At 46.1% G+C, this 13,499-nt stretch overlaps 1 protein-coding gene across 2 annotated transcripts in view; it reads left to right on the top strand.

Moving 5' to 3' along the window:
• Positions 1–9,916, top strand: part of Ldlrad3 (low density lipoprotein receptor class A domain containing 3) — a 235,801-nt gene extending 225,885 nt beyond the window's left edge. For both annotated transcript variants that reach the window (XM_051144220.1, XM_051144219.1), the window contains exons 5-6: positions 7,135–7,480; positions 9,153–9,916. In XM_051144220.1, coding sequence (XP_051000177.1) covers positions 7,135–7,480; positions 9,153–9,390 — 584 coding nt within the window. In that variant the 3' untranslated portion in view covers positions 9,391–9,916. The remainder of the gene's footprint in view (positions 1–7,134; positions 7,481–9,152) is intronic.
• Positions 9,917–13,499: the final 3,583 nt, after the last annotated feature.

Genomic DNA, 13,499 nt, shown 5'->3' with positions numbered 1-13,499 from the left:
GCTTAGACTGCCAGTGTGCGCACTCAGCATTTCCCTGGGTAATAAGGTTTTGCGGGCAGAAGTGGCTCTGATGAACTGATTACTGAGGGAGCTGCGAGCAGCTCGCGTATGTGGTGAGCACACGATAGCAGCCTTGGACTCCCTGAGAATTTAAACAGATCAACCTCTGCTGCTAGGTCTTGTCAAGTGTGGGAGGCACCGGATGGCATCACTCATTTCTCAGATGCACAGTTGTAGGCTCCCACTGCTTGGTAGGCTTCTATCAGTAACAGTGATGCTAGACTTCAACTGCTGGGACCAGGGAGCTGGGGCCTTGCTGCTGCTGCTGCTGCTGCTGCCGCCGCCACCGCCACCGCCAGTGTGGAACAGGGCTAAGGCAACCACATGTCAGCTTATGTCTTTCTAGCTGGCAGCCAACACCACAAAACTTTCTCCAGCAAATGTCCAAAGGTCAAGAATGCCACCTCTGGTTTTTTGAAAGAATGATGGGAAAATAGTCCTTTGAAAAATGAGGTGCACTTTACCCATATCCACATACTAGTGAAGCTCACAAAATTTCCACAGGTGTGTGAGATCATCACCAGCAACATTGGCTTAGTAAAGGCTCTGAAAAGGCCTGCAGTAATAGCTATTAGTAATGGCAGGAGTGACAAGTGCTTACTCTTCCACTATCGTTTATACTCAAAAGGCCGAGTTGAGGAGCTCCGGCTAACACTGGATAGTATATAAATCATGCAATATTTACTCTCTCTCCCTTAACAGAAAAAGTGCGCCAACCTGGTCTGCACCCCTGTAAAGTACATTGTCATCTAGTGGAGCTCTGCTAGGTTTCCTGGAAGGAGCAAGTGTTTTGTCTACTTTTAATTGTTCCAATGCTTTAGCCTTAATAGTTAACATGGCTCTTCATGGTGAGAGTGGAGAGCAGTTTGGAAGCTGGAGGCGCTAAGGCAGATGCCTACTGCAGTCCACCAGGATCAGGTGGCCCCAGGCCTGTGGGGTGAGTTGGTTTGCAGCACAGGTGCCAAGGTAATTTCATAGGCAAGGACCGGTTTCCCATAACGGGCCGGGAAGCTGGCTGTCAGCATAGACTGATAAAAAGCACCTTGACCTTTATCGTGTTCCATAAACAGGAGTTAACTAGCAGTACATCATCAATGTAAATGGAGGCACTAAAGCTGGGCAAAAATTTAGGTGAGGCTTCCTTGGCTAGTACACAGAAAGCACAAACCATTAAGAAGGAATCGCTGCAGTGGGCTTCATTAAATTCACAGAGAAAAAGTAAGACACATTTCTCTCGAAAAAGACACCGAAACGGAAATGAGAAAAGAAACCCCAGCTTGGAAGAGCATTTGTAAAACACAATGGGATAAACATCTGTATCCCAGTACATCTGAAATAGTCTTCCTCAGCAGTAAGAAGCCAAGCAGTCCAGTTTTATTACATTTTATTTTACTCTGGGGTGTGTGTGTGTGTGTGTGTGTGTGTGTGTGTGTGTGTGTGTGTGTGTGTGTGTTTGAATGTGCAGGCTACCATCTGAATGTGGAGGTCAGAGGAAGTTTATAGGAGCTGGTCTTTTATTACTGTACCATGTGGATCCCGGGGATTGGACTCTGGCTGTGAGGCTTTACCCGTCGTGCCATCTCACAAAAGAATCGAGTTAGGAGGGCATGGGGGGTTCTAGGTCTTCATTTAAGGATAGTTGTGTTCCCTTTGCCAAACTCATCAGCTTGGAGTCTGAAAAAAGGCATGCGAGAGTTGTTTTTTCCCCCCAAAGGAACGATAGGAAGTCAGTTTGAGGCACACCAAATATTCCAGAAACAGGAATTCAGGCCTCAGGAGGTCAGGTTTAGGGCTTAGGAGCCACCTTAGACAATGTGTCCTTGGTGTCCCAGAAGGTGGGCAGTGAGTGTGAGCCCTGAGGCCCCTCATATCCGTGAGGAGAGAAAGAAAGGACGTTTCCTTAATTTAGCCCATTTTAACACTATTCGACTGTAATGAAATATTTGAAGATTGGTTGCTTTATAAAGGAAAAAAATAGATTTGTTCTGTTCAAAGTTCTACAGAATCAAAGGCCTGTATGTATTGAGGATTTACTAAGGGGATGCAAGGTGTCCTACAATGAAACAAGGTGGGAGTGGAGATTGAGATTTCATCCCTGTATCTCTGTGCCAGGAGCTGTGGGGTATGAGTGTACATGTAGAAGCCAGAAGATAATCTCAGCTGTGCTTTCTCAGATGCTGTCTACTTTTTGCCTTTGAGGCAGGGCCTCTCCTTGGCCTGGTGCCTGCCAAGTAGGTAGGTGTGACTAGCTGGGAAGTGAGCCCCAAGGGTTCCCCACATCCCCCCCCCCCGATCCGCCCCTCCCTCCCGCTTCCCTGGTGCTGTGATTACAAGTGTGTACCATGATTTCCAACTTTCATTTCATGTGATTCTAGGGGTCCTGGGGACTGAACTCAGGTCCTCATTCCTTACACGGCCAAGTACGGCTCCCCAGCCCTTCCCCTCTTCTTATAAAGTCCCCATAATTCCATCTTGAGGTTTTTACCCTGAGGACTTTTTCGAATACTGTCACCTCCTAAAAGTCTCACCTCTAGACACATAGTTGGAGTAACTTTCTATCCTCTTTAATACTGCAAAATGGGGGTGAAATGCTAACTCAGGAGAACTTGGGGTGACACACTTTAAAGTAATATATAAACCGTAACAGTTCTCTTGTGAACTTTGGTTTTTCGTTTCCTAATCAATGCATCTTCCAAAGACTTCCACGGTGGTATTTGTTATGTAAATTTTAAAACAGGAGTAGCACTACATGGAAACAGCATAATTTACTAAACCAAGCTGTGATGATAGAAATTTACATTTTGTCTGTTATATTTGCTGTTACAAACAATGCTTTCACGGATACTGGTACTGAAACGTAATTTCTGGGCTGGAGCTCTAGCACAACGGTAAAGTGCTTGTCTAGCATGCACAGCACGCTGGCTTTGAACCTCAGCAATGCAAAGAAAAAAAAAATTGCTCATTTTTACTGTGATACGGTGTCAGAAGTAACTGTATTTTTAATATACATTCGTCTCTCGGTATCTGTGATGGATTGGTTCCGCCATACCAAAAATCCACAGCTGCTTGAGCCTCTTGCATAAAATGTTACAATATTTACATAGAACTTCCATATATTCTCCTCTGTTACTTTAAGTCACCTCTGGATTATTTATACCTCGTACAGTGTGGGTGCTCTGTAACTAATTCTTACACTGTGTTGTTTAGGGACTAGTGACCCAAAAATGTCTGCACATAGTCAATAAGGTTGTTTATATCAAATCCACCATTTCTGAAATGCAGGGGTGCAGAATTAATGGATATGTAGCCCCACTTGTAAATACAGAAGGCTGTTGTGTGTTGTTAATCTGTTGTTAATCTTCCCCGCTACCCCATATTTGTACCCACTTACCCTTCACTGTCCACACCCGAGTAAACCCTGCACATGAATATGCATGTTTTTCAAAGACCCGCCCAGCAGAATAAAAGCCCACACTCAGCCTTTGGCCAAGCTGATGGATAAACTCCAGTATCCTGGAGTTTACTTGATTTTCATTTGTAAGAATGAAATATCTAGATGGGAAGTGACGCAAAATCACAAGTCTCCACTGCTGTGGTTCCTGCAGGAGTCTGGGTGGCCCCTGAGTTAGGCAAAGCTGTTTCGCCGAGGGCACTAGCCTTCAGCTAGGAAGCTGGCATTGCTAGGTGTTCACATTGCCTTCTCGGGGATGAACATCCAGGACTGGTGCAAAGCCACTGGGGGGGTGGAGAGGGGCTGGCCACCATGAGAGCCCCAAGAGCTCCAGTAACAGCACATCTCCAAGAGGCACAAAAGCAGGTAGTGGGTAGGGGTCTAAACTGTTTGACGGTAGTACAGGAGGACATTCGCTTGAGGGACAGCCAGGATACATGGAAACTTCATTATCCGTGGATCACACACTTGGACCGCAGGTCGCAGGCGACTCTGATGTTAGTAATTTGGCCAGCAGGCTCATTAAGCTTTTAAGAAAAGTGGGCCCAGTTAATGAATTAATGCAAGATGGCATTTTACACGCAGAGCAAACGAGCTCAGGCAGCTCTGAGTTATGTGGCATCATTACTCCTTGAGTGGATATGATCGCTGCTTCTTGACTGCCAAAGCCGCACATCTGGAGGAGCCAGCTTTCAGAGACAACAGTGCGATCCTTGGGATACAAAAGCCCTCACTCTCCCCTCATTAAAGAGGCCCCTTTTGTATTTGTAATGGCGCCAGTGGTCACACCGATGTCAGTTTCAGAATCTCTGGACACACTGACTTTCCGTGTGAAAATCTACCATGTTCCTCCTCACCCCCGCCACAGAGGCTCTCCACCTCTTGTCAGCGATGGCTGGTGAGGATCTCAAGAACACACATGCTAAGAAGGGGCATTGACTCTCCAGAGCTGAAGCGTCCTGGAGATGGACAGCAGTGACGTCTGCACAGCAGCCAGAACACACTCAATGCTACTGAGCTACACACTTCAAAGGCTGCTTGCAGTATGCACATTGCACTGTGGCCATTTTAAAGCAGTATTTCTTTCTAAAGAACTAGCTTTGCTGAGTGCAAACCCCTGTCAGGCACTGTGCTCAACACTCTCATGTGACCTGGGCAGATGGATCCTGTTAACTTTCTTGGTGCTGCCATTACTTAAGGCTTATGAAAGTTAAATCACTTGCCTGGACACAGGCACCTGGAAATGACAGCTCCAGGATCCACCCCAGAGCTTTGTGACCTGAAGGTCTATGCAGGAAATAACCCAGAGAAGGTATTTTAATCCTGAATTCTGAACCTCCCTCTGCCCCACCTCTGCCTCTCAGCCCCACTCTGCTTTTAAATTACCTAAGCTAAGAGCTGAGTCGCAGTTACTTGTCTCCAGGAAAGTCCTAGGCCTCTCCCGTCCCATAACTGTTCGTGTATAGGAGACCACCTTTCAGAAGGCCCATATTTGCCTCTTTCTGTGCAGTTCAGATGTGAAGGTTTACTAGAATGATGGCTGCCAGGAACGTGAAGAATCCCCTGAGCTTTTAGTCCAAGTGTGGGTATGGCTAGAGGGAAAAGTTAACACAAAGAGAAGGGACAAGGGGAAGGTCTTCATTTGTCTCCGATTGGGATGTGTTTTCCCCCTTAAATCAGGAAGGCAGAGATCATGTGTTCTACAGCATGCAGGCTTTAAAGGTAGCCAGCTATCAGGCTCTTCCCGTGACTGTGGACAGATGAATCCACCTCTCTGAGTTAAAATTGAAATCATAATAGCACCTACTGTTTACCATAGAGTGTGAATAAACTGATGGGTTGTTGTGGAGTTGAATGCATTTATTGAGTACCTACTGTGTGCCGGGTCTTCTCCTCCACTTTGGGACTGTAGCTGTAAACAAAGCATACATGTTGTTCTTGTTGAAGAAGGGGATGAATAACTTAGCTCCACCTCTACAGCTACCTCAGATTGATAACTCTTGGCCTCTCTTAGGTCCACAGAAATTTCCGCCCGAGTCACAGATGGAAGAAACACAGAGCTGTGGTCCAAAATTCGCCCTCTGGGACTAATACTAGAATATTCCTCCAACTGGGCACAGCAATGGGTTGTTGTAGTTCTTTGGCACCAACAAGGGGTCCCCAGATTCTGAAAGGGGCTGTTATGGTTTCCTGTGCCTGTCTGCACTTCCTGAGGTTGTCAGCTGCGCTTGCAGGCTGGGAAGCAGGCCACCTGAAGCATTGACGTGTAGCTCCTTAGCACATGAAGGAGGAAGGTATTGGTAGTCAGCAGAGATGGGCTGTGACTCAGACCCTCACTCTGAGACCTGAGGAGATGCCTGCAAATTGTCCAGTGAGTCTTGGCTGCTCAGAGCAGTGTCAGGGCCTAGCTAAGGTCCCACAGGTTGCTCCTCCCTCCAACCCCTGTGATCTTATCCAGGGAACCCTGGCTCACCAAGACCCACTGTGCTCATCTTAAACACCGTGCCTTGGCTTGTCGATAGAGTGCTTGCCTGGCATACATGAAGTCCTGGGCTCCACCCCACACATAAATGGGGAGCAGTGGCACGTGCTCCCAGTGTTCAGGAAGTAGAAGCAGCAGAATCAGAAATCCAAAGCCATCCTTGGCCGTGGTGAGTTCCAGGCCAGCCTGGGATATATGAGATGCCAAATAAAATGTTTAAAAAGTGAAGCTAAATCCTTGAGTATCATGTACTGTGTATCAGACACACATGTGAACGTAGCACAAAGTGACGGCTGCTGTTCTAAGTCTGTGTTGCTTGTTGTCTGTGCCATGCTTCAGAAGCCCAGACAGTGTCTAGCCCATTTTGTAGCCCAGCACTTTGCCAAGGGCACATATGCAGAAAGTAGGTTGAAGAACCAGTGGAACCCGTCTGGCTCGAGTCTGTCCCTGTAGCTATAAAGATCAACCGGGGCCTGGCAGGAAACAGGTGTTCTACAGATGGGGGGACCCTAGATGTATGGGCCAACCTTCCTCGTGTGTGCGTTAGCATTCATTTTCAATAAAGAGCTGGGGTTCAATTCTGGAACCCTAAGAACTTTCACTCAATCCCTGGGTATTGTATTTCCCCCAACTGAGTTTTAACTAACTTTACTGAGGTCTCGTTTATAGACCATAAAATTCACTCACATGAACTGCACAATTCAATGTTTTGTCTTAGTTCACTTCCCAGCATGTGCTGTCATCACCAGTCTGGGCTGGGAACGTTGTCAGGGACCCAACAAGACCCTCATGCCCACTTGCAGTTAATCCAAGCACCTGCCCTCGCGCGCTCTCTCTCTCTCTCTTGGCCTTTACATATAAACAGTTGACAATCTGGGTTATTGGGGGTGTGGCTTATTTCTCTGCACGTTTCTGAAATTCACACTCAGTGTTTACATTTGGGGCTGGGTGAGAGTTATTTGTGTGGATATAGCACAGTCTGACTGTCCATTCAGCACACATTTGGGGGTCACCCTTTCTGGTGGCTGTGAAGAGTCCTGCTATGCTAGTTGGCAAATCAGTTCTGGGGTTGATTTTCCAAGGCTTAGAAAAGCTCACTTGTAACCATCTCCCTTCCTCTTTTTTCTCTTGGTTTTCCCAGAACCAGGCAGCGGGCAGGTGTTTGTGACCTCAGAGAACCAGCTCGTGTACTACCCCAGTATCACCTACGCCATCATCGGCAGCTCCGTCATCTTCGTTCTGGTGGTGGCCCTGCTGGCACTGGTCCTGCATCATCAGCGAAAACGGAACAACCTTATGACTCTACCTGTGCACCGGTTGCAGCATCCCGTACTGCTCTCTCGCCTCGTGGTCCTGGACCACCCCCACCACTGCAATGTCACCTACAATGTCAATAATGGTGTTCAGTATGTGGCTAGCCAGGCCGAACAAAATGCCTCAGATGTAGGCTCTCCACCCTCCTACTCAGAGGCCCTGCTAGACCAAAGGTGAGAGATTGCCGAGAAAGGCATCTGACATGGGGAGAGACTCGTGTGCACATACCCGGCTACCTAAGTCTCACCAAGAATTTGGGCACAGTAGCTGTGGGCAGTAACGGTGATTGACATTTACTGATTCCATATAGGATGTTCCATGTCATCTAATCCCCTGGGGACATCTATGAGGGACATAACTAGGGTCCTACAGTTTAAGTCACTTGTCTAAGGACCTAGAGGAAGGACCTCTGCTCCTCCATGATTAAGCTGCAGTGTTACAGCCATTGGCCATCTCTGCAGTTTGGCTACTAGTAAGAAAAGTATCCTGGGAGGTTGGTTAGTTTGTTGGCTGAATGAGAATAAGTAAGTCTCTTACCTTGCTTAGCTTCGTGTATAAAGTAAACACAATGGCATAGAATACCCCAAGTTTTGTTAAGCAATGGAATGCTCATCACAGATGGCATTATTCATGAACCTCCAATATAGAGAGCCCAGACCAGCATTGGGGGCAGGGCTAAATCATGCCTGTTCTGATATGTTTTGAGGGAGTAGAGATTGAGATCAAGGCTTCACACATGTTAAGTTCATGCTTTATCGCTGTGTTTATCCTCCCTTCACGCACACCAGACAACCCTCTTGGAAGTCCCTGGACTGCAGCCAGCTGTCGGAGTCTCCTTAGATTATAACATTCAATGTTCTGCCTTCAGGTCCCTCTGCTCAGAGTCCCCTCTTCCCCAGAGGCCAGGCCTCACTGTGTGCCACATCAAGCATCTTGAAGCTGTGCCTCCAGGCTAGCTGGGCTTCTCCTTGGACCTTTCCCAGTGGCACCTCCTGTGTGATATCATCTTCCTTTTCCCTCCTCATCCAAAGCAAAGTTCAAGAACTGGGCGGGACTTGGTGCTGTTTCGGGATCTCTGCAGATGAGAATGCAGCACCTGGATCATCTGATGCGTATCCCACTTAAAGCCTTCACATTTGGGCCATCCAGGCTAGAGTAGAGTAGGGATCGAACTGATAACTCTAGAGACAAAATGGCAGGCTTCCAGCTCCCTGCATTGCTGCTTACTAACCCGTGATCATTGGCCTCTGGCTCCTCACCAGGACAACCAACATAAAAGTGATGCCTACCTCAAGGGGCACTGTGAGCAACACAGGTCACAGAGGAAAGATGCACAGAAAAGTGCCTGACCCACAGCAGTGAGAGAAGAGAGTGGAAAACAGGTCTTTTCTGAACAGAGAGGGAGGTAGGGTGTTGAGTGACCTCATCCAAGGCCAAAGAAAGAGTTAGATTTCTAAGAAGCCAGAATCCCTTCCTGTCAAAGACTCACTCACAGTTCCCACCTTGACTCTTGGCCATAAGTCATTTAGTGCAGAACACCCAAGGTGATCTGAGGGTGTTGTCTAGCAACCTCATTCATGCCCGCCTAGAAGATAGATAGAGTACTGGCTCTGCCCCATTGGACAGGAGCAGCCAGAGAACACAGACCTCGCTGTTCTGTCATGTTTCCGCCCACTGGTTTGCTGGTCTGAGAATTGCCTTTTGTCTTGTCAGTAAAACCATATTCTTCCCATAGGCCTCTGCTCAGAAGTGGGCTGTTGTTAGAGCTGGGTCTGCATCACCTGCCTCGTCTTAACGCTCATGTGTTCTCTCCTCTCTGCCTCCCTCTTGCCTTCTCCATTGCAGACCGGCATGGTATGACCTTCCTCCACCACCCTATTCGTCTGACACGGAGTCTCTGAACCAAGCTGACCTGCCTCCTTATCGCTCAAGGTCAGGAAGTGCCTACAGTGCCAGCTCCCAGGCAGCCAGCAGCCTACTGAGTGTGGAAGACAGCAGCCACAGTCCAGAGCAGCCTGGCCCTCCAGAGGGCGCTGCTGAGCCTACAGACTCTGGGCCCAGCCAGGGAACTGAAGAAGTGTAAGATCCAGTGGTTCCGAAGTCCATATGGGTAGATCTTCTCCAACGTGTTGAATTCTAATAGCCTGTGCTCCTGGGATGCTCTTTGAGCTCCTTTTGAAGCTGTTTCAAGTTGAAGTTTGGGGTGCTGACTGCCTCTCCATCACCTTCCTCCTCCAGATTTCAGGGATGCTCTTTAGAATGACCTGGCACTCCTCTGGCCTCTTAGTTGACAGGATGCATTGTCATGTATTGTCATCTTCTCTGTGAGGTGACTGTTCCTCCTGGGCTTATGATGACTGTGCTCCTGTTGGTTTGTCCCAGTAGGTTTGTGACTGGGCAGGCAGCAGGATGAAGCCATAAATAAGCAGTCTTTGGCAGGGTTCTAGGGCCATGATGCATGTTCAGGAGGTCAGAAGACACCAGGCCAGAGTCTACTGGGCTGCCACCTCACAGCTACATTTGGAGACTTGGCTTGGAGGATTCTGACAGAAGGCCGTGACTGGTTGGCCACTCGAGAAAAGTGTCCAGGTGAACATCCAGTCCCACCTTGTCCATCGTTCTTACTTCAGCAGAAGCCAAAGAAAAATTCTGACATGAGCAACCGTTTTCTGCTTTCAGCACTCTTGTTTGCTTTTATGAGAGTTTCAGAGACCATCTACCTGGCCTTAGAAGTTTGGATAAGATTCCTCATTTTGAGAGCTGTCTCTAGAAGTGCGGGTCTTCCTTGGCATCATTCTTGGTAAGGAGGAAGACTATGCCATGAGTCCTTAGCTCCTAATGCCAGAGCCTAGTCCTGCCTTGGGCCCGTAAACCTTTTCCTGGCTTCTGGATTGTCCCCTTCCAAGATGACCTGGCATAGCTAAGGATGAGGATGCAAAGTAAGTTGGCCAAAGTTCTGACTGGGCCCCTTGCCCCACAGGCCCAGCCTGACGGGCTCATCGTGCAGCTTCATCAATAGGCACCTAAGTCCCAGGAGCACCTGGGCTCTATTTTCCACATGCATTAGGACTTGAGTTCCCAACTTACATTAGAACTACATTAAGTACCACCTATGAGCACTCTCAGGTCCCTGTACTGCACACACAACCCCAGGAACAGTGCACTAAGTCAGGGTTAGGGTTAGAGTGGTGCTCAGACCCAGCCAAACATCTGGCAGTTTCTGTGAGAGAAGAGGACAATAGATAACTTGGAGTCAAGATTTTCCATTGGATTTTTTTTTTTTAAGTCTCTTAGAAATGCATTTGAAACAGTGTGTTTGTTTTTTTTCCCTTCTAGTTAAGGGACTATTTATATGTGTATAGGAAAGCTATCTCTCTGGTTTTGTTTTTGTTTCTCTTTTAGTGAGGTCCAAAGAAAGATACAAAAAGAAATGCTGCCTTTCCTCAGCCCCATCCCATAATATCACATCAGACTCACCTACATGCCAAGCATTGGAGCATCTTGGAGTTATTATTTATTGAGTTCTTTAAAAAAGTGCAGAGAGAGAAGTCCTCCATCCACTGTATATATCTGGACTCCTTTCCTGTTTCACCATGCCCAGCCTGCCCTAGTGCATGCTACTACCACACACCCCTGACAACCAGACAATAATAGGTAAACCATACTAACTAAGGACAAAACTGGAACCAGGTGGTGCCACCTCAGGAAGCTGCCACCCATTCAAAGCATTTTTCCACAGCCGACGAAAGTTTCAATAACCTGTTCAATGCTAATTAAAATGGAGCCTGCAGGAAGCAGGGATGAAGTGGCCTTCAGTAATGCTGTACCATTGACTTTATTTTTAACCAAATCCAAACTATTCTGCATGAAAGCTAGCTAGCCATTTTGGTTTTGTCTATTTTTGTTTTGCATCTATAAGCCTAGTTGCTTGTGTCTTTCACTTTTAATGTAGAAATTGAGTTGCTTTGTTTGTGTGTGTGTGTGTGTGTGTGTGTGTGAGAGAGAGAGAGAGAGAGAGAGAGAGAGAGAGAAAGAGAGAGAGAGAGAGAGAGAGAGAGAGAGAGAGAGAGAGAGAGAGAGAGAATATGAATAACCCAATGAAGAATGAACCTGGGTGGCAGACGGTGCGTTTCTGCCTGTACATCTCATCCCAGTTGAGCCAGTGCAGCTCTTGCCTCCCTTTGATGGGTCCCTGCTTCTTTTTGGTGCTCTGAATGTTGTCTGGAGGAAAAGATTCTAATTTTAATTAATTGTGCAGTGAGCTAATCTCATGAGCTTTTCTGCTTCAAGGCATTTTGGGAAAAACAAATGCTTTTAGTAGATAAGGGGAGCCTAGTTGGGTTTTTTGTTTTGATTGGTTTTGTTTCCAAACAAACACAGGAACATTTTTACTATAGATTTGGTTTTTTATGGATTTAAAAAAAAATAGTGATAATAAATAAATAGCTAAGCTCTGGGACTTGGGGTTCCCCCCCCCCATTTTTCTCAAGATACCAAGTAAGTGGCTAGCAATATTTTTTAAATCCATTCCAGCCAGGATTTTTTAAATACTATGTTGCCTAATTCTAAACCAGCCAGAAGGATGCTCTCCAATGTCTCTTTTCTAGGAGATTGGCGCCTCATGTCAACACTCCACTACACTGTGGTTGGAAACTCACTGCCTAACTTAACTCCCTCGACCTTGTAGTTGACAATTTTTTTGAAATGCAACTAAGTTGTTAATAAATAGTGTGTGACATTCAAAGTAAATGTAAACTGGAAGGTTGTATATGGTTGCTTTTTTTTTTTTTAATTAGGCTTTTTTTTTAATTTTATACTCTCAAATAAACTTTCAGTTTCATTCTTTCTTCTGTGTGAATAATTCTTGACCCACTTTTCGGCCCCCTAACATAAATTGAAGATGATCATTTTTGGTTTAGTCTGCCCCAATAAATGTATACCATAATAAATAAAAGGAAGAAAAGGAAGAATATATTGGTAAAGCTTCAAAATGTGTGGGTATTTGGGGTTCTACAGGTGTAATTGGACTGATGGGGAGAAATTGTGCACAGCAGTTGCTATGATGGCCCTAGACAGTGCATCCCACATCACAGCAGCCATTGTGCCAAGGAAAGACAAGTAGCTTTGACAGCTTGCAGATTTTTGCCACAAATTCAAAGGTTGAACTTCCTGCTGGTGTGGTTGTAATTTGTTTTGAACCACCAAGAGCTGACACGAATCCCAGCAAGAAAGCATCTCATGTTCCTTGAAGATGACATTAGACCCGCATATTGATTGACACAACAGAGACAGTGCTTGCAAAGTCTAGATGCCCAGTAGGACTGCACTGCCTGCAGCCAACACAAGTGATTCTATCCTTGGCCAAAGTTGAAATCCACATGAAAATGTAAATGCAAACCTTCAGACCGAGGTTTGGGTCATTCCCCTGCTTCTAAAAGATGGAGCTATTAGGCAAGGGTATCCCACGGGCACTGTGTCAAATCCTACTCAGGGTGCTCTAAAGCACAAGGTCCCATCTCATGTTCTCATCTTTTCATCTCTCAAGGTACCTTGGGAATCCAATTTTTGTTCATCCAAAGATAAATAATCATAATGATCGAATCTAGAGCACACGTTGGCAAGCTTTCTGTAAAGTGCCATATGGTATGTTGCTATGTAAAAGCTACAAACAGCTCAACAAATAATTCATAAATGATTGGGTATAGCTGTACTTCAATAAAATTACATAAAAATGGATAGGTAGCTGGCTAGTTTTGACCTATGGGCCCCTAATGGTCTAGGGGACCATTCCCACATTGGCTTTATAAATCTTAAGCTTGGGCACTGTAGGACAGAAATAGTGGTATAATATTTTGGGGTACTAGAACCCACGAAAAACTCATGAGACAGAGTAGTGTCCAAAGCCCACATTTAACTGGAGTTGGCCTTACCAGTTCTCTGTCCAATAAATAAGAAAGTACAGGATTAATAGAGGCTTTCCTAATAAGATCTCAAACAGACTGAACAGGGAGAGCCTAGTTTAAAAAAAAAAAAAGAGAGAGAGAGAGAAAAGAAGAAAACAAGGCTAGTACCACTGAGAGTGCCTCAAGATCATAAACTTAAAACAAATGTCTCTCTTCAAGAAAGTGCATGTTGGTATGTGACCTGGAAAATATTGTTCACCACCATTTAGCTTATAACCCAGAGGTAGTG

This window comes from Acomys russatus, chromosome 4 (assembly GCF_903995435.1).
Source record: "Acomys russatus chromosome 4, mAcoRus1.1, whole genome shotgun sequence".
Classification (NCBI taxonomy): Eukaryota; Metazoa; Chordata; class Mammalia; order Rodentia; family Muridae; genus Acomys; species Acomys russatus.
Note: the sequence above shows the minus strand (reverse complement) of the source record. Positions and strands in the feature narration are given on the sequence as shown.